This window comes from Crocodylus porosus, unplaced genomic scaffold, assembly GCF_001723895.1.
Source record: "Crocodylus porosus isolate Cpor-Errol unplaced genomic scaffold, CroPor_comp1, whole genome shotgun sequence".
NCBI classification, from domain to species: domain Eukaryota; kingdom Metazoa; phylum Chordata; order Crocodylia; family Crocodylidae; genus Crocodylus; species Crocodylus porosus.
Window position 1 is genome coordinate 3263518 of NW_017728923.1, and position 25382 is coordinate 3288899.

Sequence of the window (25382 nt, forward strand, 5' to 3'; positions counted from 1 at the left end):
CTAATATCTTCAAGGGATGACAAATACAGCCCCTTTTGCAGCAGCTGACTTGCTCTCCTATCCATTTTCCTCAAGATGCATCTTCACGCTCTCTCTCCTTCTTCTCCTGAGCACCTCTGTTACTTCCTCCTAAGGCTGTTTCATTCATGCTTTTCTTTCCTCTCCCAACATCCCACGTGCTTCATCCTCCTTTCCCTAATCCTGAAGATGTTACTTTTTAACTCTTCTGCTATAGACTTTGGTTCCTTTTCTGTTTCCCTGGACTTCTTCAGCTATTGTCTTTCCCCTTCTGCCTCCCAGCCTAAAATCTTAAGCAACTTTTCCCCATATGCTGTTGACATCTAAGCTGTATTCACAAGTCCCTAATACTAGAGGCGAAGGCTGGTGCCACTTGGCACTGAAGTCACTGGTTCCCAGCACCATCTCTTAAACCCTTTTCCAGCTGTGCGTACCTGCTAAGCACCATTTTTCAACCCATGGGTTGCGACCCAAAAATATATGAAAGGTCTTAAACAATCTCATAAAAATGTGGAAAATCATGGGTTTCTTCCTTTAAAGGAGAAATGTGTGGAAAATTGCTAGCCTGCAAGCTGCCAGGCTGCAAGGAGCAACACATGCATGTGGCGGCCAGACAGCACGGAAAGCAGCTCCTGTAGTTCCCCTCAGGTAAGTCTATGGGGGGGATGGAGGGGAAGAAGTGGGGTGACACACGGGCAACATGCTGGGGGGGCACATGTCCCCCCAGATTTGGGCATCTGCAGCAGACACAGGGCTGCAGCGTGGCCAGACCAGCACAGGCTTGCAGCGTAGCAAGCAAGAGGGCAGAGTGGGACAGCGAGGCTCATTGCTGCTGCCACCAGGACCCCCGTAACCGTCGTGCCACCAGCAGCATAAGGATTAATGGGTGGGGAGGGGGCTGTGTTGCCCTCACCTCTACCCTGCTGAATGGCACAGCCACTGTTGCCACCCCCCACAGGCCACGGCCCTACCCTGGAGGAGTTGGGCAGCAGGCAGCGCAGGAGGCAGGAGGGTAGTTGTGGTGATGGTGGTAGCAGCCGGGCCATGGTGGTGCGGCAGAGCCCAACACTGCTGGAGGCGCGGGGGTCCTGTGGTGGTGGCAGCCCGAGCCTTGTCGCCCTGCTCCACCCTCCCATGCTGGGTCCCAGGCGCTGGGCTGTGGCTGCGGCTCCTGCCCGTGCCCACAAATCGGGGCATGTACCCCCCTCCCCACCATGCCCCACACGGGGGGCCTAGGTCAGGGCGGAGGGACACCAGCCGGGGGGACGTGGGGCACCGGCAGGGCTGCGGCCTTCCACTCTCGGGCGAGAGCCCCGGCGATCCTCTGCAGCTTGAAGCAGCCGAAGCGACAGGGACCTGCGAGCTCCGAGCGCCTCCACACCCAGCTCTGCGTGCAGGGTCCCCCCGTGAGGCGCCCGAGCCCTTCCACAGACGGAACAGGGGATGCACTGAGGGCCCGAGACACCCTAGCCGGGTCGCGTTCCTCCCGCTCCCACACCGCAGAGGAGGATGGGGCCATTGCGCACGCGCCTCCCCAAAGCCAGCGAGCGGCGCGCGCCGCCAACCGCCCCAATTCGAATTCGCATCCTGAGCGCCCAATGACAGCGGGGAGGGGGCGGAGCCGAGGCCGCTCCGCCTGCCCCGCCAGTCTCGCCGCCAATCAGGACGGCTGCTGGGTTTGAAAAAAAGTGCGCGCGGTGGGTGGGCGTGGCCTGGACTGCGCTGCGAGCGGAGGGGGCGGGGTTCCGGCGGCGGAGGAAGGACCGGGCCCGGGCCTGGGCGGAGCTTGCCTAGCTCTCTGCCCGACCCGAGCTGGGCTCGAGGGGCGCGGCCCGGGACTGGGGGCGCGGCCCGGTGTGGCCCCGCCCCTTCCCGGTCTCCGCCCTCGGCGCCGGTCGCCCGCTCACTCCGCACCGGCTGCTGCCCGCTCGGCTCGTGGGGCGCGCGGCGCGGGGCAGGCATGAGAGCGGACGGTGAGAGCGGGGCGCTGCGAGGGGCCTGGGCGGGCGCCTCTGCCCTAGACGCTGCCTCCGGTCCGGACAGGGGCGGCTGCGGGGAGTCCCGGCCCGGCCCTGGTTTGCTGGAGCTTGCGAGCGGCGCTGCTTTGGGCGGGTGGATTTAAAAATCCGCAGAGTGCCGGGGCCGGTCCCGGTCCCCCAGGGGGCACCTCCGCCGGGGGCGCAGCGCTGGGACTGGAGGGCAGAAGCGGGTCGATGCGGGGTAGGAGCGGGCTTGGCCCTGGCTCTTCCCTAAAATGCCAAAGCGAAGTCCGAGCTTTGAGGCCGCCATGACCGGCCAGCACCGGTGGTGAGAGCCTGCGGTCGGGGAGCGGCTGCCGGGCCGCGATGCCCGCACTGGGCTGCTCCTCTTCCGTTCATTGGTGGGGGGCAGCAACCTCCTGTCTTGCGCCGTCAACTCTCTTCCCTCCAAAGGGAGACGCGGCCAGCCCCTGCCTTGCAAAAGTGTTTCCAGCTCCTCTGGTGTAGAGCAGACACAGTCTCTTCCAAAGTAAATGACTTATTAGTCACCTGTGGAAGAGCATCTAATTAATGATTATGTAATAACTATATTATACATACAGGTCGATCATTTACACCTACATCTTATATTTTTGTGTTTGTTTTCTAAGGATATTTTGCTGAAGCCAGGTTACTTTAACAAATTATTAGTTTTTAATTGTTCTTCCTGCATAAATGGGATAGGAATATTTAAAAACTTCTGAATTTAATGTATTTTGTTTCTTGCTGCAGGCTATGTAGGCAGTGCTAGATCTCTTTCTACAACATATTGCCTTTAGTAACTGAAGGAACTTATAGTACATTTGGCTACTTAATCAGGACTTGCTTGGAATATATTGGAATGTATTGGTGATACAGTCTGCACACGGTGCTTGTTTATAGCTATGTGGCAATTTTTGGTAGTCTTCCTCTTAAATGTTCTTGGCTGGGGGGAGCTGTGTTGTCAGCTTCAGTTCTCTGAGCTGATGAGTCAAGCTTCAGATTTGACTATAGGCGTCATTGACGCTTCAGTCTAGATTGCATTGCCTTTTTACTTTACAGTAGATCTCATTCTAGAAGAGAAGGGGAACACCTGCCGGATAGTGGCAAAGTCAGAATTGCCCATTATCATATTGATATAGTCTTTATTCAAAGGTAACTGACATAGCAAGGGGCTACCACTGAGAAAGTGGCCATTGATCCCAAAAGATTAGTGGGATGCATTCATTTTTGGTATAAAAAGATGTTCTATTCTGGTGCATAGGATGCGGCCACTTTACTTTGCAGAAATACCTATAACTTGTAGTGGGCAATATAGTTCCTCCAGCTGGGTATTTCCCAATCAGTGGGACATTTCTGAACCTGCTTCAGTGTCACTGGTCCTAGGGAGCTAGAAGCTCAAAAGCAGCCAATCAGACTTTTTTCCCTCCAGCTGTCTTGGTTCTGCCCCCTCCTAAGTTATGCTACTGCCCCCTCCTAAGTTATGCCACCCAGTGTTTTCCATGATGGGAACCAGAGAGAAGCAGTTGGTTGTAGGGGTCTCTGTATGCCAGTCTGTTACAATGTGACAGTGAGAATGGAAAACGGAGCAGATCAGGAAGGCAATCTACAGAAAATCTCTCCTAGTCGTACAAAATAAAAAAACCCCAACCCCTGCCCAAACATTCAGCTCTTTGAAAGTGTGAAAAATGGGGGTGGAGAATTTTTTCAGAGAAGTTGGTAGCCAGTGCCCTATACAGTAATGGGTTTCTTCATTCTGTTTGCATCCTTGGCTAAATCAATCCCTGTAGCCCTACAAATAAATGATGAAATCCTTGCAAGGGGGTTGTTCCTTAAATCTTCCTGAAAAGTCTGGGGAAAACCCAACTGATCAGACTTTCTGAATAAATTCAGAATCTCATTGGATAAGATCTGTAGGCATTTGTACACATGCATGGAACAAGAGTGTCAGGTGCTTTTTAAAAGCATCTGGTGCTGCATTGCATGCATTTGTATAAATGACGAAAAGCGCATCAGCACTGAGAAAATGGCAGCAGTGCACTTTTGAACTAAAATACATCAAAGGTGTTTTAGTTCAAAAGTGCCCCCACTGCCATTTTCTTAGCACTGATGTGCATTTCACCCTTTATACAAATGTGTACGATGTAATGCTGGGTGCATCAGATTGTGCTCCGCAGACTTGATTAATTGAGTCTTCTTGGACCCACTGGATTTCTGGCATGTTGGAGCAGACAAAGGTCCGTGTATAAATGCTCCATAAGCTGAGCTTTAAAGCTACACTTGATGTTGGCAAGAAGAAAAACTGCTTGGTGAGGAGGCTGATGCCCCCCTTTGCGGAATTTAAACTCTATTTTTGAAGTGTGTGGTTTCAACACTTCCAGCCAGGTGAAAAAAAGGCCCCTTTCTAGATGCTGACCCAGTGCTGAACTGTTTGTCTCTGGTGCCAACAGGCAGTTCCTTCCCTTGGGCTGCTGCTTACAGCTCTACCTAGTAGGGCTATGTAAAACAGCACCATTCCGATTCGACTTCCATTTCAACAATTCGACGGAACAGTGTTTTGTTTCAAAAGCACTGTTCTGTTTTGTTTCATCAACACTGTTTTGCTGTTTCACCCATAGGTTATGGGGAAACATGAAATGCAGCAGTAGGCAGGCAGATGGGGGGGATCGTCTGCACCCCTGAGAGGGCTGCCAGGGCTGTGCTGGAGTCCTCCCAAGGTTTGACCCCTGATCTGCCTGCCAGATGAGAGAAGATGGATGCTGCTGCCTGAGACCAGCACTGGGAAGATCACTGCTGCTGCTGCTTCCAAGCAGCAGCACCTGGCTCCTCATCTGGCAGGCAGATCGAGGGCTTGCCCACACCCTTGGGAGGGCTGCAGGGGCTGTGCCGGAGTCCTCCAAGGAGTGTGGGCCCCCGATCTGCCTGCTAGATGACAGACTGGCACTGGGCACAGCCCGCACCCAGCATTGAAAAGATCAGTGCTACCACTGGCCCCAGGTGGCAGCAGCTGGCTCCTGTCAGCTGGCAGGCAGATGGGGGCACATACCCCCTGGGAGGACTCCAGGATGGCCCCCACATCCCTCTCAGGGGTGCCAGCAGGCTCCCGATCTGCCTGCCAGCTGACAGGAGCCAGGTGCTGCCACCTGGGGCCAGCAGGGCCAGGACAGATCAGCTCGTGCAGGGACCTGCCACACTGATCCCAGGGCAGGGGAGGGTCCCCTGCACCAGCTGATCTGCACCTGCTTGGAGCTGGCTTCAGTGTGGGGGCGGGTGCAGATCAGCTGGTGCAGGGGACCCTCCCCTGCCTTAGGATCAGGGCAGCAGATCCCCACACAAGCTGATCAGCCCTGACCCCATACTGAAGCCAACTCCAGGTGAGTGCGGGGCCTGGGGCAGATTAGCTTGTGCAGGGACCCCTCCCCTGCCCTGGAATTGGGGCAGTGGGTCCCCGCATGAGCCGATCTGCCCCAGCCCTGCTGGCCTCAGGCAGCAGCGCCCAGCTCCTGTCAGCCGGTAGGCAGATCGGGGGCCTCCCAGCACCCCTGGGAGGGTTGCGGGGGCTGTGCTGGAGTCCTCCTGGGGTTACGTAACCCCCGATCTGTCTGCCAGCTGACAGGAGCCAGGTGCAGCACTGATCTTCCCAACGCTGGGTGCAGGCTGTGGCCAGTGCCAGTCTGTCATCTGGCAGATAGATCAATGGCCTGCACCCCCGAGAGGACTCCAGCACAGCCCCCCACAGCACTCCCGGGGGTGTGGGCGAGCCCTGCCCGATCTGCCTGCCAGATGACAGGAGGTAGATGCTGCCAGCTGGGACTGGTGCTGAAGCCCGTAAGCCTGGCTTTGAAACTTGAAATGTTTCAAAACTTTTCGAAACCTTTTGAGTTCTCTTGTTTAGTTTCAAAGCTGTTTTGAAGGCTTTAGATTCATTTGGATTTTGCTGTTTCAAGCTTGAAACGCATCGAAACAACTTTGAAACGAAATGTTGGGTGAAATTTCGCACAGCCCTGTTACCTAGTAGCTCAGAGAGAATCTGCCTAGTCTTTGATCACTGAAAAGTAGCAGTAACCAATAGTGAAACGGGCACTTTGCAGCTGCTTGGCAAAGATCTGAGCTACAAGCAAGGCAGTCAATATTGCTTTTCACTGGGATAAATGACCCCTCTCACCAAGCCACCACTCGCGCACCATTGAGATTGGAACAGATCCTTTTCCTTTCTAGTGGATTGCTTCAAAAACTCCCCAAGATGGAGGCTGAAGATAGTGCTGGGTTTGGGATTGTCATTAAGTTGTTGTCCCAGGCCTCTAGTGATCCCCCTGCTTTTAATTCATTCTTGCTGCTAGGTAGTTTTGTCTTGTAGCTAACAGATGCAGGGTAAGCATGAGGTATGGCTACATGAAGGAAGGGATTTGATCAAGAGCTATGACCCAATGCAAAAAAGGGATAGTTAGGTTAGGAACTTATTACAAACTTTTGACGTGACTGCAGATACCTTAACACGTTATGTATCATATGAGTGGAAATAATTTGTGAAGGAATTTCTCACAGTAGAGGGAGTGTTCCGATTGATCCAAGTAAGGTGGTAGAAAGTCACCTGTTATAGTGGAATTAGTGAGTCCGTAACATGGACTAGAATTTTTAACATTCGTTTTCACTGAAGAAACTCTATCACTTGCGTTGCTATAGAAGAGGCTCAGTAATACCAGTAATTTACATGTTGATATGTGGGTGAGTAATCTTTGCAGCTGTCTTTGTCTTGAAATTGCTACTTGGCATTGCTCTTTACTAAATTTCATATCTGTGTTTTTTCCAGTAATCCACTGTAGATGTTCCAGGTGCTTTCCCTTTCCTTCCAAGCGAAGGATAAGAAAACGGCCACGAGTCCTGACCTTATTGAGTCTCCCTGAAGATGTCCTGTTTCACATTCTGAAAGGTCTTCCTGCTGAGGACATCCTCTCAATCCGAGCTGTGAGTCTGTTAATCCATTTCACCCCTGTAACATGATGTGGCTTACCATTGTCCTTGTGATGTCCTGCCATTAGGACCCAGGACTGGGGGACAGCTGGATTCTCATGTCATAGCAAATCTACCAGCTGTACTGCCACCCTGTATGTATTCCTTTTGTTTTTTTTGAGATCTATGCTATTTGATTGGTAAGTCCTTCAAGATCAAGATTAGCAGGAGAGTTTGGGTGTTTGTAGGGGCCTGTTTTGCTAACTGATCCTGACTGAACAGTTTGGTTCAGCTAAGAATATCTTGCCTTCCAAACTTGCATCTTTGTCTAGTCTAACTTACTGTAGATAAAGCAATGAATAGATGTATAAAAATCTACCAGTGGTATGTTAGGCTAACAGGATTGTAATAGTAGATCTCAAGAACTATTTTGTAATCATTTGCTTCTGTTTTATCTCCAGGTGCATTCACATCTTAAATACCTTGTAGATAATCACGCTAGTGTTTGGGCATGTGCAAGTTTTCAAGAAGTATGGCCTTCTCCAAACAATCTGAGAATGTTTGACAGGTAAATGACAGGAATCCAGGCACGTTTGCTGCATAAGGGGAAGGTAAATAGGTATCCAACTCCTGCTGACTTTTGCTGAAAGTTTGGGTACCTAATTGTCCTTTTGGCCTTTGAAAATCTCTCTGCTTCGTGTGATTAGGAGTACTGTTGATTTCTTTGCCTGTGCTACAAGTTGGGACGGTTATGTTAGCTGAAGCAGGGGCTACAGTTGTATTGGTAGCATAAGTAGAATTTACTTCTAGAAAGTGCTTTGAGATCCTCTGATAAACTAATCACAGCTGCTTTTCTTCTCTACTTTTTTTTTCAGTATAATGTACAAACCAGAATGACAGACCAGAAGAAAGCATAATTGGTTTTAAAAGTCCTTAAAAGTTGTACAACTTAACTCTTTTTACATATGTAGCAGCATTTTAAAAAAACAGTAAGAGTTGCAAACAAAGGGGTTGAAGTCTGAATGAGTAAAGATATCTCTGAAAAGATTTAATGTCCCTTTTGAAGGAATGGAGGTGGATGCTAATGTAATATGCTACTTGTCTTCCTTCTGATTATTGTCGGCACTCTGAGAGAGCTCTTTAGTATTTAGATTTAGTTCTTTATGAAGATGAGAGACTTCTAGAGGATGCTTTACCTGAAAAAAGTGTCTCTGGCTTTTGTGGGGACAGGAAAGGAAGGATATGATGATTTATTCTGTAGTGCTCCTGGAGATGTCTTATCTACTTCAGAAGTGCAAGTGTTTAATTTTTCCATTTTTTTAAAATATAACTAGAAAGCAAAGTTTGTTGCTTCCCTGGAATTCTCAAGTGATTCAAACATCTGATTTGGAGACACAGCTTAAATTTGAGGTCTTTTTATATATTCTTCCTCAGGGCTGCTGAAAAGGGTAACTTTGAAGCTGCTGTGAAGCTGGGAATAGCATACCTCTACAACGAAGGCTGTAAGTATGAGCATTTATGCTTTGAAATGGCAGAGGGGGTGTTTTAAAATGGAAATCAGACATTCGCAGTCTGATCAACAAGTTTTGATTTTCTATTTTTTTTTTTTTTTTATGGGTCACCTGAAGAGGGACACCCCTAAATTGAAACAATAAAGATTTTTACATCCAAATTACAAGACTGGTAAAGATAATTAAAACTATTTTCCCCTTGCTCTCAAGTATGTGGCCTGGTCCCATCTACCATTATGCCATTGAATGATATAACAGAAAAAGCATGTAAGCATTTTACAAATCACTGACCTACGAGGGGCTGAAATAGCACTATGTACAGAAAACCTGTGAAAAAAATTAATGGACTTTCTTCTTAGCTGAGGTGTAGAAGCGACGATCACACAATTAACAGCTCCTGAAGGGCTGGATTTTGTCAGTCTCTGATCAAACTTGGTTGTTTGGGGTATCTACAAAGCATGCTTTAAAATGCAGATGAAGTGTTAGAAAATGAATTTTTTTTTTTTTTTAAAGGGAGGTGCCTGACAGCTAGCATTTGTGCTCACGTGCCAAAGGGAATTGGTGTTAATTTTTCAAGTATCAGTATTTATCATATCACACTAAGCTAGGATTCTGCATTGCTGTCGGCTGACTGTATGACAAGGTTTTGTGTTGCTGCCAGTGATTTTATTTATTTATTTATTTATTAAATTTTGGGGGTTTTTGACTGTCAAAAGTTCCAGCCTGAATCATGTAGAATAAGCCTGTACGAATAGGGAAGTATTCCATTTGGATTTGGATTTGGCTGATTCGGAGGACAGTGATTCAATTTGAAGATTTGGATCACTGTCCTGAATTGATTCGGCTGAATGAGCTTCAGAAGATTTGGACAGATTTGGTGATTCGGATCGGCCAGGGAAAGGCAGGCACAGTCAGGCGGCTACAAGTTCTGTGCCTGCCTCCCCCTCTACTCCAGGGTGGTGGGGAGCCACAGGAAAAGTCCCCATGGCTGCCCTGCCTGGCACTATCCCTTGCCCGGCCCCAGCCTAGTCCCAGCACTTTAAAAGAAAAAAAAGCCCCACACTCACTGGCTGCCGTAGTGGCAATTCTCCCAGCTGCTTCACGCTGTTCAGGGTGGCTCTGCCATGAGCTTTCAGAGGCCCCTGATTGCCACTGCCAGAACTGGTGAGTGCGGGGCTTTTTTTAAGTGCTGGGTGATTGGGCTGGGCGGGGGATAGGGCTGGGCAGGGCAGCCATGGAGGCTTTTCCCACAGCTCTTCCAGGTGTGCCTGTCTTTGCCCCAGTGTGGGGAGCTGCGGCGGCTCTGCCCTGTTGCTGCCTGCCAAGCCAGCGGGTGGGGCACAATAGAGGCGTGGCTCACTTTGGGCTGCAGAAGGGTGGAGCCCCTGCTCCCAGCACTGCTGCACCTACATCAGTGTTGGGAGAGGGGGCTCTGCCCTGCTGCTGCTTGCCAGCTGGCACGGCAGACGCAGGATACAGGCACAGCAGCGATGGAAGTGGGGGCTATGCCCTGCTGGTGCTTGCCCCCTTCCACCTGGAGCAAACTGCACCTGCATCCTGCGAGCCACCCTCCCTGCCCCAGCTGGGCAAGTGGCAGCAGGGAAGAGCCCCTACTCCCAGCGCTGCTGCACCCACATCCCACTCCCTGAGTAATGCACCACTCCACACCAGCTGGGCAACTTTTCCCAGCCCCAATCCCTCCTTTCCCCACACCCCTTCATCCACCCTCCCCCAAGTCCCAACAGACTTACCAGCTGGAAGCAGCCATCACCTGCCTGTTTAGTCTATGGCTGAATCTCCAAAGTGGCTAAATCTTTTCAGAAGCTATTCCAAATCGATTTGGATGCTTCAAATCGATTCAGAGCTTTTACTTCGTATCCCAATTTGATTTGGTCTCCCAATTTGATTTGGATTTGAAGATTCAAGCCCCGAATTGGGCTGAATCTTCTCCAAATTGAATTGGCTACAGAAGCTTTGCACAGTCTTAATGTAGAGGTACCTTTCAGTCTTTGTCCTGCCACATTCTGTTCGTGTCTCTAAAAATTATCCTGTGGTGATTTTTAAACTCCTTTTTAAATTTTTATGGTCTTTCCCTTGTTCCAGTGTCCATCTCTGATGAGGGTCGTGCAGAAGTGAATGGGTTAAAGGCATCTCATTTCTTCAGTTTGGCAGAACGTCTGAATGTGTGTGCAGCCCCATTTATCTGGCTTTTTATTCGCCCACCGTGGTCTGTGAGTGGGAGCTGCTGCAAAGCTGTGGTCTATGAGAGTCTTAAAGCAGAGTGCCAGTTTCAGAAAGTAAGTGGTACTTTTTTCTGTTGGTGGTTTTCAAACAGCTTAGCACGGGCAGCCACTTCTTTGCCAGGATCTTCAATTTCTCCAAGTAGCTTTTATGCCTTCACTTGTTAAATGGCTCCTAAACAGAGTTGTAGATAGAATTATACTGCGTGCAGCATGTTGGAGGCGCACTGTCAGGTGGATGCCAAAGGATGGCTTGGCCAGATTCAGTACCATGATTAAAGCAAGGCAACCTGGGCAGCAGCACTGGACATGGCCTTAGGAGTGGGGCAGGGGGTGGAAGAACAGCAGTTGCTGCACACCCTCACAGTTGTATTGCCAGTACCACAGTGGCAGCTGGAAGTTGCCACTGCCTCAGAGTGACCCAGCTGGCCTGGCACATTGCTCTCTTGTTATGCCTCTGGCCAGATTCAGTTCCATCTCCTGAAGTAACAAAATATTGAGGGAAGGAATGATCAGTTGTCAAAAGACCAACAGCAAAATGCAAGTTCTAGCCTGGAGTAGTCTGAAAAAAGTTGTTCTGTTTTGTTCTTTTTAATAATACATGGCTACTTAAACCCTATCTCTCTTTAGGCTCAGAAAGGATCTATTCTTCATTGCTTAGCTAAGGTTTTAAGTCTCTTTGAGGTAAGTAATATTTGTTTCCTGCTGACAAGACTTAGTAATTCTGAAAGTACAGTTTTATAATGCAGACTTCTTCTATGTCTCTTTAAAATGCTTGGTGTATTGTGTTGTTACCTTTATGCATGATCAGTCCAATTGTTACTTACTTCTTCCAAGGTGTGGTGGTGTTTTTTGGTTTGTTTTTTTTTTTAAGGCTGAGGAATTTAAATACCTTTTCTTACCGTCTGTTTAAGGGATGCTGTCAACTCTAGATGTTGTCAGTTGGAAAAAAATTAAGTAGTTTTAAGTAGAAGTGCACCGATACATTGGTCTGATAACAGACCGGTACCAATATGAAGAAAATTCCCTATATCGGATATGGGGCCAATAATTTGGCTGATAAATGCCCGTGCTATGTGCAGCCACAGCAGAGCACGGAGCAGAGCCAGCAGCATGGAGAGCTACCTCCAGCTGGTAAGTTGGAAGGGGAGGGGAGAGGGAAGGAGCATTGCGGGGGGAAGATCAATGCCCCTGCAGTGAGGGAGGGGTAGGGGCAGGGGCAGGCGCTGCCCAGCTTGGGCAAGGGAGTTGTGGGATGGATGCGCAGCTCATGGTGGCAGGGGCGGCTCTTGCCGCTGCTTGCACCCCACTGCTTGCACTGCTGCCACCCAAGCGCTGGGAGAAGCTGGGGTTGCGGTGGGCAGCAGCACAGGGCTGAGAGCAGAGCTGCAGTGAAATTTGGGGTGGCTGCAGCCTGCTTCCAGAGCCTGCTCCAAGCCTAGCCCCTGGGAGAAGAGCTGCACAGCACTATCTCTGGCTGCATCCCGCAGCTGCAGCCTGCCCCACACTGCACAGGTCCAGGGGCACATGTCCCCCGCCCTCCTGGGGTTCAAGTAGCGGTGGGGACTACCCCTTCCCACCCCCTCAAACCGCACTCTATCTTGCATGTGTCATCCCCCCGCCCTCGCCCCAGCTGGGCAGTGCCTGCCCCTGCCCCTTCCCTCAATGTGGAGGGGTGCTGATCTGCCGCCCCACCCCTTCTCTCTTCCCTCCCCTTCCAGCCACAAGGGACTTATCAGCTGATGGGCAGCTCTATCGGCTCCATATCAGCTTCCTTAAATATCAGCTATCAGTATCAGCCCCCAAAATCTCTATCGGTGCACCCCTAGTTTTAAGTACTAGACCCATAGTGCTCACACTCAGTGGATGCTCCTTTTGAGAGCTGTCATCACTGGTACCAAAGCAAAGGGCATGCTGCCCACTTAGTTCTCAATTGTTTGAACTCCCAGAGGAAGGGTGCAAAGCAACCCCCCAGCCTGAGTCTCCTAATGGTAGTGCCTGCAGTAGCGCTGGAAACAGCCCTGAAAATCTGTAGTAATCAGTCAACAGATTCTGTGCTGTAGTTTTTAATCTTTGGAAATTCTGCCACACTTGGCTGTGTATGCAGAATAAATGACATGTTATCCTGTGTCCTTAGGATGAAGAAAAAAGAGAGGAAGCCCTTGAAATGTTTGAAGAATCTTCAAAGCAGGGTTGTCTAAACAGCTCCTACCTCCTCTGGGAAAGTAACAGAAAGGCTGCTGTGAGTAAATGCTTCCTAAAATAATATTAATTTGTATTGCAGGAGTACCACATGCTCTAACCAGGACTGGGGCTGTTAGGTGCTAAATACAGAGTAAGACAGTTCCTTCCTTTAAGACAGGGATGGGCAATTATTTGGGCCTGAGGGTCACATGGCCTGTTTTGGTGAGCTGGGTCAGCACCTTTCTTGCCCCCCGTGTGTAACAACTTGCCAAAACTCCCTATGTGGGATGAGGCCCCAGGTAGCGGTGTTCAGGAGCGAGACTGGGCAGGACTGGGATCACAGGGCAGAGGCATGGAGTGGTGACAATGCAGGGCCAGGGCTTGGTCAGAACTGTGATCTGCTGCCTGCACACCCCTGTGACAGGCACAGATTCTATAGGCAGGGGGATCTCAGCTCTGCCCCCAGCCCTGCACTGTCGCCCCACAATCCCAGCCCCAGATGCAGCTCCCCACCCACTCGTGCAGCTTGCCTGTGTGGCTCCCCAGAGCTGTGGCCAGAGCCAGGATCTGGGGGTGGTGACAGCATGGGGCTGGGGAAGAGCTTGAAGCTGCTGCGGGGCCTTACTGGGGAGCTGCAGCAACCATGAGGGGGAGAGGAGGGCTGCAAGCCTTGTGGAACTTCTTCCTCTTCAAGGAGAGCAGGCAGGGGCACGGAATGGCCATGTGTGACCACCAAGCCTGCCGGATGGGAGGAACTAAGCCTCCCTCCTCTTACCCGTCCATTCCCCCAGCCTGTGGCATGCAGCCCACAGGCAGGGGAGGGAGGAGGGTGGACCTGGCAGCAACTCCACACCCCACCATGCACTTAGAAGCAGCGGCCAGGACTGGGTCAGGGGAGGCAGGAAGCACTGGGGCACCCCATCCTGTGCCAGCCTGCAGCTTGTGTGGTGGATGCCTGTGTGGTGGTGACAGCCCCCAGCTCTGCTGGCTCCATATGAGGGGTAGCAGAATGGAGCAGCATGGGGGCAGCAGCAGAAACTCCAGTGAGGGCGCTGGGGCTGGAGCTGGGTGCAGGTCTTCCTACCTGGCCATGTGCCCTTCACATGTGGCTTCTGGCCGGTCTCCTTGGAGACTGGCCCCAGACATGGCATCCTCAGTGGGGCTCCCAGCGCTGCCCCCACATCACTCCATGCCTCATGCCGAGCTGGTGGAGGTGGGGGCTGCCACTGTCACATGGGCATCCCTGGGCGAGCTGTGGACTTGCAAGGGATGGGGGTGCTACAGCACCACCTGTTAGGGCCAAGGGATGCCACAAGTTGTTGGGCTGTATTTTGTCCACCCCTGCCATGAGCTTACACTTTAAACAAGATGGGTGAATGGTGAAAGATGAGGACATTTGGAAATAAACCTAGGGCCTAAGGGACTGGGACAAGGCCACTTCAAGTCTTTGCCCTTGATGGACACTGAACTCTCAACTTTTTTTAGTCCTAATTCAGAGCCTTTAAAACAAGATTTGTCCATGAGAGAAACAGGCTAGATGCTTTGTCAGACTTTGTCCATAGAGGGCTGGAGATGTAGGACAAGTGATGGTTCCTTCGGCTCTTAGTAATATAAACAGTGTCGTTCTCTCCCTTCACAAAGGAGCAAAATTTTCTTAATGCTGTTTTTGTGCTTCTCTGTAGATGTCAGATCCTGGCAGATACCTCCAGAGTCTCAGGAAATTAAGGGACTATGCAGCAAAGGGTTGCTGGGAAGCACAGGTAAATCCCTTCTTGGATTATGTATGTTGTGATAAAACTAGAGGTCCACCAATATATCAGTTGCATATTGGATCAGCACCAATAACATGAAAATTAACATTATTGGCAATCACCTTTTTTTGGCCAATGTCACTGATAAATGCCACATGCATGTACACAGCTGCAAGTGGGTGGGCAGCTTAAAGAGTAGCACCCTGCCAATAAATCTGTGGGAGGAAGGAGTGTCAGGGTGGCAGATAGAAGCCTCCACGGTGAGGGAGGAAGTGGCATAGTGGCAGGCATTTCCCAGCCAATGTGGTGAATGGGACCCTGGGGCCAGGAGTGTGACAGAGCTGTGGGTGGCTTGACTAGGGAGCATGGGGAGGGAGGCAGCCCTCTTGCTATTCACACCCCCGGGGAGGCATGTGGGGCATGTACCTCCCTGGATTTGTGAATGTAGTGAGGGAGGGGTGCCTGCTGCGGGCTCGTGGGGGCAGGCTGGGCTTAGCTGGGAAGGCTAGCTATGGGAATTTTGGGGTGGTTGTGGCCCCCCAAACCTCCCTAGCGCTGCCCCTCCTCGGGGCATTCTCCGCGAGTTCCCCACATGGGGCTCCCCAGGGAAAGGCAGCAAAGTTACATGCCCTGAGCAATAGGGGCTAGGGAGCTATAGCCATCCTTCCCAGTGCTGCTACTGCTTGTCCCTTACAGTTGAGCCTGGCCCACCACCATCTGCTCCAAGCTCAGCCCTGGCCCAGCCCCCATGCCAGAAAGAGGCCTCTGGCCCCGAGCCCGCAGCAGGCAGCTTGCCCTTGCCCTGCACACAAATCTGGGTGGGGGCACATGCCCCACCCCCCATGCCTCCCCTAGGGTGCACGCAGCAGTAGGGAATTGCCCCCACCCTTCCTTCCCTGCCCTCCCCCACAACTCTTCAACTCCTAGCCCTGGCATCCTATTCACTGTCCTGGCTGGGCAGCCCCTGCCCCTGCCCCACTCCTCCTCCCTTTTTCCTCATGGGGGGCTTGAGCTGCACTCCCACAACTCCTTCCCCCATCCCCACCCCGAATTACTGGCAAGAAGCTGCTCTCCAAGCTGTCTGGCTATCTATCAGTATTGGTGAAGAGAAAATCTTTTATCAGTGCACCCCTAGGTAAAATGTCTTCTGACAGTGAAATCTGGACAGGACCTACCTTCAGTGTCAAGAGCCTGTTCCAAAGTACTGGATACATTGTTTCTACTTAAGTAGGCCAGTTCTTCAAGCCACCTGTTGTTGTCAAAGTCCTTTGCAGGGTCTCTTATGCTAGGTTTCCATGTATTTATTAATGGGAAATCTATTTATTAACTCGGGCTATCCAGTATGCTTTTAATTAACAACTTGCGTTTTTTCTCACTAAGTGCTAAATAAATAACTTTTTGTTTTGTTTTTGTTTTGTTTTTCTTACCTCTCCTGTCATGTGTGTTGCAGAAAGCTTTAGCCAAAGCTTGTGGGAATGGAAACCAGCTAGGATTAGAAGCAAAAGCCTCCAATGAGGTGGTGTCTCAGCTCTTCCAAACCTCCCTTCCCATCAGCAAGCAAACTATCTTCACTGTGCAAAAGGGAATGAATGAGACAATGAGGTAAAGACTGGTTTAGTAGCTAGGGCTCTAACAAACTAATAAAGCAGCTGAAATTACTGGAAGAGCTTATTACAGTATAGAGGTACCTGGAATGAAGTGTATTTTGCCAGATCATTAAGCTCTTTGCTAACTGAATGTAGCTTTGCAACATATCTTGCAATGCAAAAACATTTGTAATTTTGCAAATGTCAGTGTGGTGTAGAACCAGAGTAAAGCGATACAAAGTGTGTGTGTGTGTTTTTTAAAAGATGCAGAATAACAAATTCTGGCAATCTAAAAACCTTCCACCAAGGACAATGAGCCCAGAGTTGGTCTCCTTTATAAAGATAATAAAATGCCTTTCTAGTTCTGTAGGTACAATATAGAAATCCTTCTAAAATCTGTCTTTGCTATATACAGTGTTAAGCTAGTAATTTTTGAGTACATAAAAGTAGAGGTGCACCGATACATTGGTCCATACTGTATCAGCACCAATAAAAGGAAAATTGACATTATTGGCAATCGTCCTTTTTTTGGTTGATGTGGCCAATAATGTCGCCAATAAATGTTGCATGCATGAACACAGCTGCAGCATGCATGTGGCTAGGAATGCGCCACAGCAGCTTGGAGAGCAGCACTGCGGGGAGGGGAAGGGTGGGGGTGGGGAAGGGGCATGGGGGGTGCAAATCAAGGGCCCCACGGTGAGGAAGTGGAGCTGGGACTGGGACAGGGATGGGGACAGGTGCTGAACAGCCAGGGTGGGGCGGGTACAGGACAGAGCTGCAGGTACCTCATCCGGGAGGGCAGCTCATGCTGCTGCGCACACACCCAGGAGAGGCATGGGGGGGCATGTGCTTGCCTGATTTTTGTGTGGGGTGAGGGTGAGCTGCCCTGGCAGGAAAAGGCTGGTATAGCCACCGGTCCCCTGCCTGCAGTGGGCAGCCCGCCCTTGCCCTGTGCACAGATCCAGGAGGCTTGTGCCCTCCATGCCTCCCCCAGGGATGCGTGCAGTGGCAGGAGCCCCACCCCCTGGATGAGCCGCCTGGCCCCGTCCCACTCCTTCTCTCATTGCGGAGATCTCAATCTACACCCCCCCACACACACACACATACACACACATCCTCCCCTTCCCTTCGCACATTCCTTCCCCCTCCCAACAGACTTACCAGTGGGACACTGCTTTTCAAGCTGCTGGGCTGTATATCAGCAATTGAATCAGTATCAGCTGATATGGCTGGTCAATAATCGGCCATTGGTATCAGCCCAAAAATCTTTTATCAGTGCACCCCTACATAAAAAGTGGGTAAAGTGTTTGAGCAGGCTCTAGTGTTACAGTTGTCAGCTGGTCGAGGTCTGGATGGTTTCTTGCCCAACAGATCATGTGACTTATCTCCTTCCTTAGGTACATCTTAATTGACTGGCTGGTAGAAGTGGCCACGATGAAGGATTTTTCAAGTCTCTGCCTTCATATGACAGTGGGATGTGTGGATCGGTACTTAAAGCTGAGACCTGTACCTCGTGCCCGACTGCAGCTCTTGGGTATTGCCTGCATGGTCATTTGTACACGGTGAGAGTTCCAACTGCTGACTTGGAAGTGTCCAAGTGCTGATATAGGCCTGCTTATGCAGCTCTTTTCAGTTTTCTGTACTATGCTAATAAAGAACAGAATGAGAAATAGTCTGGTCCTTATCTCTACATAGGCTGTCTCTTGGAGTGCTGCTCTCTAAAATAAACTTTCTTAATATTTGCAGATGAGATGCAAAATGCTGCTGCTCCCTGAATGGTTATTTAAATAAGAAAAGCCCATTATGATGCAGCATCAGTAGCTCCTTTTATATTAAGCACTAAGGTTTTACACACAGACTAGTAGCATTGGTATTCCTACTAGGAAGCACTTCAGACTTATTGTTATTCAGATCAGGCCATGTGATGCCCAGAAGAACAAGTTTGTATCTGTATTCATGCAATGTGTGTGGAAGGGAAGTATTTTTAATCTGAACCAGTGCATTGTCAGTGACTTTAATTCCACTGTGGCCTCAGCACCAGTGCTTAAAAAGAGGTTCCCAAACATGGCTGAATTTCAGGCATATGGAATACCCCTCAGTGCTCTGTCAGTAATTTTCAAGAAGCACTTAACCTGTGAAACAACTTCATGGTCAAGGTTTTCTAGCTGGCTGTCTGATAATGATGCAGCTCCATGTTAAAGGTGATGTAAATGCCCCATTAATGTTTTACCTTTCTGCTTCTTGGCCTGAGACACCATTTATTGGTGCCTTTTCTAAATTGTACTACCTTCCTCTTTCCTATTGGGGAAGTACCTTCCTAGGATACCCATGAGCATCCAATGTGCAAGAAAAGCTCAAAGTGTGACTTCCCCTAATTATTTGTGTATACTGCAGCTTCATCAGCAAAGAGATCTTGACAATACGAGAAGCTGTGTGGCTAACAGACAACACATACAAATATGAAGATCTGGTTCGAATGATGGGGGAGATCATTTCTGCCCTAGAAGGCAAGATAAGGGTGAGTTTTTGGGAAATGAGTGGCATGTTCCTTTCTTCAACTCTCACTTGCTAAGTAGTGAGTAGTTGCTGTGCTCAGTGATGAGGTAGTGTAGATCCTTTTCCCAATCTCTCTTTGAATTAGATTTTGTTGCTTCTGATGCTCTGAACCAGGATGGTTAGCTTCTGAGATACAGGTGACTGGGTACTGAATTCAAATAAGAAGCTCTGAGCCAGCTGCGGGACTCATGTCCTTGGTAACCCTGTGCTTGCAGGTGCTTACTGCTATTCTTGAGGAGGTTAAGTTTTAGCCCACTTGGGACTAAGTTTAAAGATTAATTGTTCTGCTTACCATGGGCAAAGTATCTCAATAACCTGGGTTGGTAAGGAGCCATGTTATGAAATAAAAAGGGACTGCTGCTTGGGACCATTTCCATTCAGAATGTCGTTGTGTCTCATGCTTGACTGTTCTGAAGTTTTGCCAAGCTCTGTGTTCACCCTTATGTTAGATTCCTACTATTGTGGACTACAAAGAAGTGCTGTTGAACATAATCTCGCTGGAGAGAAGAACTCTTCACCTGTATGGCTTTATCTGCGAACTCTCACTATTAAACACAAGTCTTTGTGCATATTCCCCTGCCCATCTGGCTGCTGCAGCATTACTGCTAGCTAAGATATTGCACAGGCAAGGTAAGGAACAGTCTGCTGCTAATCATGTAATAAATGGACTTGCAGGGAAACCTGTCCTGTCCTCTCTGATAGGCATCATTTGGCACAAAAGCCAAGTGTATACTTAATTCATTGTGCCAGACTGCCTTGATCATCTCAAAGGTGAAACTCTTTAGAATGATGTGATGGGCTTAGCTCACTTCCCCATACTAGCATTGGTGGACTCAAGTTGGCACAAGGCTTGCATTGCCATGGGCTATGAAAAGATTGAGGACTTATTTTTGCTGTTAAAAGTACACTGGGTTATGCAGCAAGGGACTTCTGAAGGGAGCTGTGGCTGCCAGAACTAGGAGCCCATCAGCTGTATCTGAACTCAGACACACAATCTGAATACCACTGCTACTACTACTAATAATGATCTTGTGTAAAACCACCTGATGTTAAGAGCTGCTTATTCAAAATGTTTCTGAACTGGTGTTGATAATCTCTTCTCCAGCACATCCATGGACCAGCCAGCTGTCTGAATGCACTGGATTTTCCCTAGAAGACCTTATACCCTGCATGCTGAGCCTCTATCAAAAATGGTAAAACCTTCATAGCTTTTTCTGAGTAGTTTTCAGTGGTGCTCGGATGGGTAGAAGTATTTTGAATCCATGTGTTACAGACTTGCTGCATAAATCTGAACAAAATATTGATAATTGTTGTCTTAGAACTGGGGAGATGGCTCTGGCAAGGATACCCTTTGCTCCTTGCACTATGGGAAAGGTTGAGGGTGTTATTGACAATGTAGCTAAATGATGACTGCTTCATTCATGCAAATAGTAGTGCCCTTGGTTACAGGAGATGTACTTCTCATGGCTAGCAGCCCCAGCCTGTCAAAACTCCCTTGTTTCATAAAGCTGGGATGCGTTTGTCAGCAGTGAAGGGAGCCCATCATGGAAAGTATCATAAGCAGATCCTACCCCCTGTTATAAATATGATAAAGGGAGGAGTTTTGTCCTGGAGCTGCCTCAAAGCTGAGCTGTCCATCCTGCTCTGCTGACCTGTTGCTATTTCTGTTGGACCAGAGCTGTTGAGAGAGATCCTCCAGAGCTATGAAACAAAGGAATTCTACTAACTAGTCCTGTACAATATAGTGACATGTGTTGTGATTTTTCTTAGTTTCCATGATGATGTCCCAAAGGATTATAGGCAGGTGTCGTTGACTGCTGTAAAACAACGATTTGAAGATGAGCGTTATGAAGAAATTGGCAAGGAGAAGGTGTGTTAGTAGCCTTTTCTCTTCTCTATTCTGTGATGACTCACGTCCTCAGCAGAGAAATCTACATGGCAGTATATACAGGACTCACTAAAGCAATGGTTCTTAACCTGCAGGCTGCATGCAACCCAATCTGCACACTGCTGCAGGCCATGTGACATCCTGTTAAATGGATACACCGGAAGTAAGTTGTGTGCGTGCAGTCCGTATAACACACTGAGAACTGCAAGTGTGGCCCGCTCAAGCAAATAGATTGAGGACCACTGCACTAAAGGAATAGTAATAGTGGAGAGGTGCACAAGTAATGTGTGATGTTAGTGCTGCTTCCCCTCGGAAATATACATTGCACAGTGGGGCTGTAAATGCCAAGGAGCAGTTCCAGATTGAGCAATCAAATGCCCTGATGCTTGGAGTGCACTGCTGTAGTTGTCTCACTAGGCTCTTTTGCTTTTTAGGTGATGAGTTATAGCCAGCTCTGTCTGCTGTTAGGAGTGAAGCAGGAAGACCCAGAGCCCAGTCCCTTGCACATGAGTGCAGTAGAAATTCAAACTTTCCTTAGCTCTCCTTCTGGAAAGAGAACTAAAAGGTTGGTAAGCTGATAATTCCATGTGCGTGCGCTCCTGTTTTTGTGCATACCCATGGGACCTAGTATAATTCAGAACGGAGATCTCTCCTGGGCGTAAGCCAAGGGGTACCTGGCTTGCCTAAGACTGTGCACACACATCAGTGTGGCGTTTCCTCCTTTCTTCTATTCAGACCTTCCATTCTTTAGAGATCCAAGCAAATGCAAGTTGTCAGTTTTGTAGCATTCTCTGGAGGAGTTTTTATAGCTAAGTGAGCAGAGATTGGCCTGGTCTTTTCCTTCCTTTCATTCATAAGATCTCAGGTTAACTACCTTCTGGCTTCCATGCTGCAGGAGAAGGGAAGACAGCATTCAGGAAGACCGGGGAAGTTTTGTAACTACACCCACAGCTGAACTGTCCACCCAAGAGGAGAGTCTTCTGGACAACTTTCTGGACTGGAGCTTAGATTCCTGCTCTGGGTATGAAGGAGATCAGGAAAGTGAAGGCGAGAGAGAAGGAGATGGTGAGTTGTGCATCTTCCTATTATTTCCTTGATTGCTGAAAAAGCAAGTCCTCTTTCAAAGGACAACATTGAAAGGCCTCCTTTTTATTGTACTCTGGAGAGAGTACCTTTACACAACAATCTTAGCATTACTGAAATGTTATGCATCTCCAGGACTCCCTCATTCTTTTGTGCTGCTGGAAAATATTTGGTTACAAGTCTCAAAAGTTTTTGTTCACTGGCCTGCAGTTCAGGAAGATGAACTGCAGCCTGTTCTAAGCATGTTCTGTTGGACTTGAAGAACTAACAAGGGCAGTATTCCTGGCTGTCTGTTAATAGACTTCACTGCTGCTGTGATCTGCTCCTGACCATCCCCTGCTAGAATTCTGGAAAGTGCTAAGAATTCTGTGGCACCAGTCATGTGGCAGCTTAGTGAGTACTGCAGTATCTGTGTTTCTGTCAGTGCTGTATAACTCAGTGCTTTGTATATAGCCTGTCCTGCACGCCAGCAGTGGGGTCCCTCTTGCACAAGGGAACATTCTGAGCTTTCAGTTCTGTCTTAATCCATCCAGGATTCAAACTCAAGCACTCAGGATTCTCCAGCCTGTGCTGAGGCCCTGTCTTTCTTGGCTACGCTGTACTCCAGTATATCCAACTAGAAACTAACCTGTTCCTTTTGATCTTTTGTCAGTAACAGCTCCCAGTGGAGTCTTGGATGTAACTGTGGTCTACATGGATCCTGCAAAGCACTGCTGTCAGGATTCCAGCGATGAAGATATCCTACCCACAGTGCAGTCCCGACAGGATGTTCTGGGGAGGGAGGCTGACCAACAGTGGCTCTCACCCCTGACCCCAAGAGAACCTATGCTAGAGGCCAGTTCAGGCTATTCCTCTGTCAACAGCGCTAGTCCTACTTCTTCTGCAGACAGTAATTTTGGAGCATCTCTCAAAACTACCTCAGTGCTGTCCCTGGGCAGTTCCATGAACAAAGGGCCATACCTGTCTTACTACTTGAAATCATGTTTACAGTCTGTCCACTCCAAACCTTGCAAGGGCCAGTGTGACAGAAGGCAAGTCAAGCGGAGAAATGTGGTTGAACACAGTGAAGAAAAGATGAACTTGGGCTTCTTGAGCCTCTGATTTCATGCTGTTTACTTTTACCTAAAAGGGTTCCTGGAAACAGTATTTCTGTGTATTCTTGCAGGGGAAGGTAGTAAGTAATTATTGATGCCTGTATAAGCCAGCCCCTCCTCTCCCAGCTAGCCTATGCCCATCAGGGCCCTCAAGCCCAGTTCCTGCTTCTGTGGCCCATTCCTGGGCCACCTCATTTCTAGGCAGCTGCTTTTTAAAACGGCCCTTCTACTTTGATCCTATGCAAATTAAAACCCCTCTTTCCATTCTAGTCTTGAGCACATGTTAAGTAAAGAGCCCCTCTATACCATCCTTTGCTGTCTTGTCACCTTTTACTTCTAGCCTCTGCTGGTAGGTGAATACTTGTGTCCTCCATAACTTCACTCTTTGGGTAGCTGACTCCAAAAGGGAAGCAAATTTTGTCCCTTTGTTATGGGATACATGTAACACTATGCTCAAGTTCCAGCTGAAAAGCTCAGGCCATTTCTGTGGTTTCACTCTGCCAATTGCTTGCTCACTCAAGTGGTGTCCCCCATTATGTGTGCACACAGTTCACTACTGATCATTTTTATGGATACAAGGAAAGCAAATGGAGGACCAAGTCCTCAGGGTACAGGTAAATAGAGGTTTACTCTGTATCAGACCTGAACTTTTAAACCTCCCTTCTACCCATCAGGCATTGAACCCAATCCCACCTGGATGTAGTCTCTCTCACCTCCCGTTAGAGGTGTAGATAAGGCAAATCCAGTACTCTCTCTAGCTGCCATATGTTCTCTCTGTTGAAGAGCCTCCCTTCTGTGCCTTAACACTTCACTGCCTTGTGCCTTCCTTTAGAACTGCTGCAGACTAGCTTTGTTCTGTGGTTAAACTGCCTTCTCCTCCAGTAGGTCAACCTCACTTCCTGTCTATTGGATATTGTCTTCCTGGCTGTTTCCAACATGTCCAAGTTGAGTACATATCATTTTGAACACTAGAACAGAGATGGCACTGCAGTAAGTGTAACTATCACTTCTGGATAAAGCCCTGGCTTAGATGTCTCCCCACTGCACTCCAGCCAGTCAAGGAGAATGCATGTAATTCCCATAGCTGAGCTCAAAATCTCATGCTTAATGCAGGCTGGAGAACCTATAAATCACCATGTTGCAACAAGCCCAAGGCTGTGGATAAAACTGCTTCATCCTATGGATGGTTTGTTACAGAATGGGTTGCCTTTTGAACAGGGTGCAAGTGTTAAGGTACCAAGGTACAAGATTTCTGGGAGCTATGTCACTATATGAACTAACACTGGAACTGCACTTCAGGTTCCCCCTCCTTTATTTTAGAAGTTACTGTGGCAGAGACAATGACAGTTATCTACAATGTAGTGACTTTTTGATAAAATAATTTTTTAAATATTAGACTCCTTGTTTTCTTTACACAAGCACAATGCTTAATTTAATGAGTTGATATTAATTGGTGGTTATGCTGGGGGTAGATTTAATGCTTATATGCCCTGAAACACTTGAACCAGTTGTCACAAGAACTGAGTGGCTGAGACTAAGCTCTAGATAAGGCTGTGAGTAAGCTAATGAGTCGCATCCTTAGTATTAATACTACTAGTAACTGTCTGTAGTAATCAAGATGATATTATCCTTTTCAGTAGAGCTAGATTTAATTGTTGTACTGCTTCTCCAGGATGTATAGTGGAGATACTGTGAAAGTGGCTTTCTAGTGATTGAGCAGCCCCTGAAGGGGGATCCCAGCTTCAAGTAAGCTGCCCATTTTTTTTTTTTTTTTTTTTTTTTTTTTTTTTTTAAGTGAGTGGCTGTTATAGCCGGCACCAGGTGTAGCTTAGAGCTGTTAAAGCAGAGGAGGTAGGACTCGTCTTTATGCAAAAGGTAAGAACTGAGCTGGAGACAACCAACCCAACAGCACGGAGCTAGTCAGCCAACAGTTCTAGAGCTCATGCAACTAGCCTGACCATTTCCCTAACGTCACTGAGTAAATCTTGGGGAGAAAACAAGGTGCAACATCCCAGTTACTCCCTGCCTCTACCAACTGACAGCTGGAGCCCAACCATGGGAGAATGTCTTTGGCAAGCAGAGGGAGACAGAAGATTATTAACTCCTCTTCAGGGCTAACACAGAAGAGGGCCCCATACTGCTGAAATCACACAGTTTACCATCAGGACAATAAATCTTACTGCTCAGATCAAAGAATTGCGTGACATGCACTTGGTGCTTTACACCAAAACTAGCTAGTGCATACAAAAAATTGGATTCTATTCCCAGCTCTGTCACTGCATCACATCCAAGTAACTTGGGTCAAGTTATTTCGTCTGAGCCTCCAAGGTTTGAAATGAACCGCCTCTGGCAACAGTCTAAGCACCATTCTGAGAACCTTCAAGAGATATTTGGATGCTTATCTTGCTGGGATCTTATGATCCCTGCTGACTTCCTACCCCTGGGGCAGGACTCGATGATCCTCCGGGGTCCCTTCCAGCCCAAATGTCTATGAAATCCTTGTTATGCCTCTAGGAAATGACTA

General features: G+C 48.6%; 1 protein-coding gene across 2 annotated transcripts; it reads left to right on the plus strand.

Moving 5' to 3' along the window:
- Positions 1-1884: 1884 nt before the first annotated feature.
- Positions 1885-24248, plus strand: CCNF (cyclin F). 2 transcript variants are annotated; one of them, XM_019539954.1, is made up of 17 exons: positions 1885-1991; positions 6826-6980; positions 7427-7533; positions 8400-8467; positions 10580-10773; positions 11347-11400; positions 12854-12958; positions 14583-14660; positions 16102-16253; positions 17635-17799; positions 18632-18755; positions 19243-19423; positions 19899-19986; positions 20564-20663; positions 21116-21246; positions 21577-21746; positions 22417-24248. In XM_019539954.1, the coding sequence occupies exons 1-17, from the start codon at positions 1979-1981 to the stop codon at positions 22863-22865; spliced, it is 2334 nt and encodes a 777-aa protein (XP_019395499.1). In that variant the 5' UTR covers positions 1885-1978; the 3' UTR covers positions 22866-24248. The 2 variants fall into 2 exon arrangements, with proteins under 2 accessions (XP_019395499.1, XP_019395500.1); XM_019539955.1 differs by having other exon boundaries at positions 22423-24248.
- Positions 24249-25382: the final 1134 nt, after the last annotated feature.

Excerpts from the sequence above, each read along its gene's own strand:
- CCNF (XM_019539954.1), top strand. Across the intron at positions 10,774-11,346 it reads CAGAGTGCCAGTTTCAGAAA|GCTCAGAAAGGATCTATTCT; the intron begins GTAAGTGGTACT and ends ATCTCTCTTTAG. Across the intron at positions 16,254-17,634 it reads GGAATGAATGAGACAATGAG|GTACATCTTAATTGACTGGC; the intron begins GTAAAGACTGGT and ends CTCCTTCCTTAG.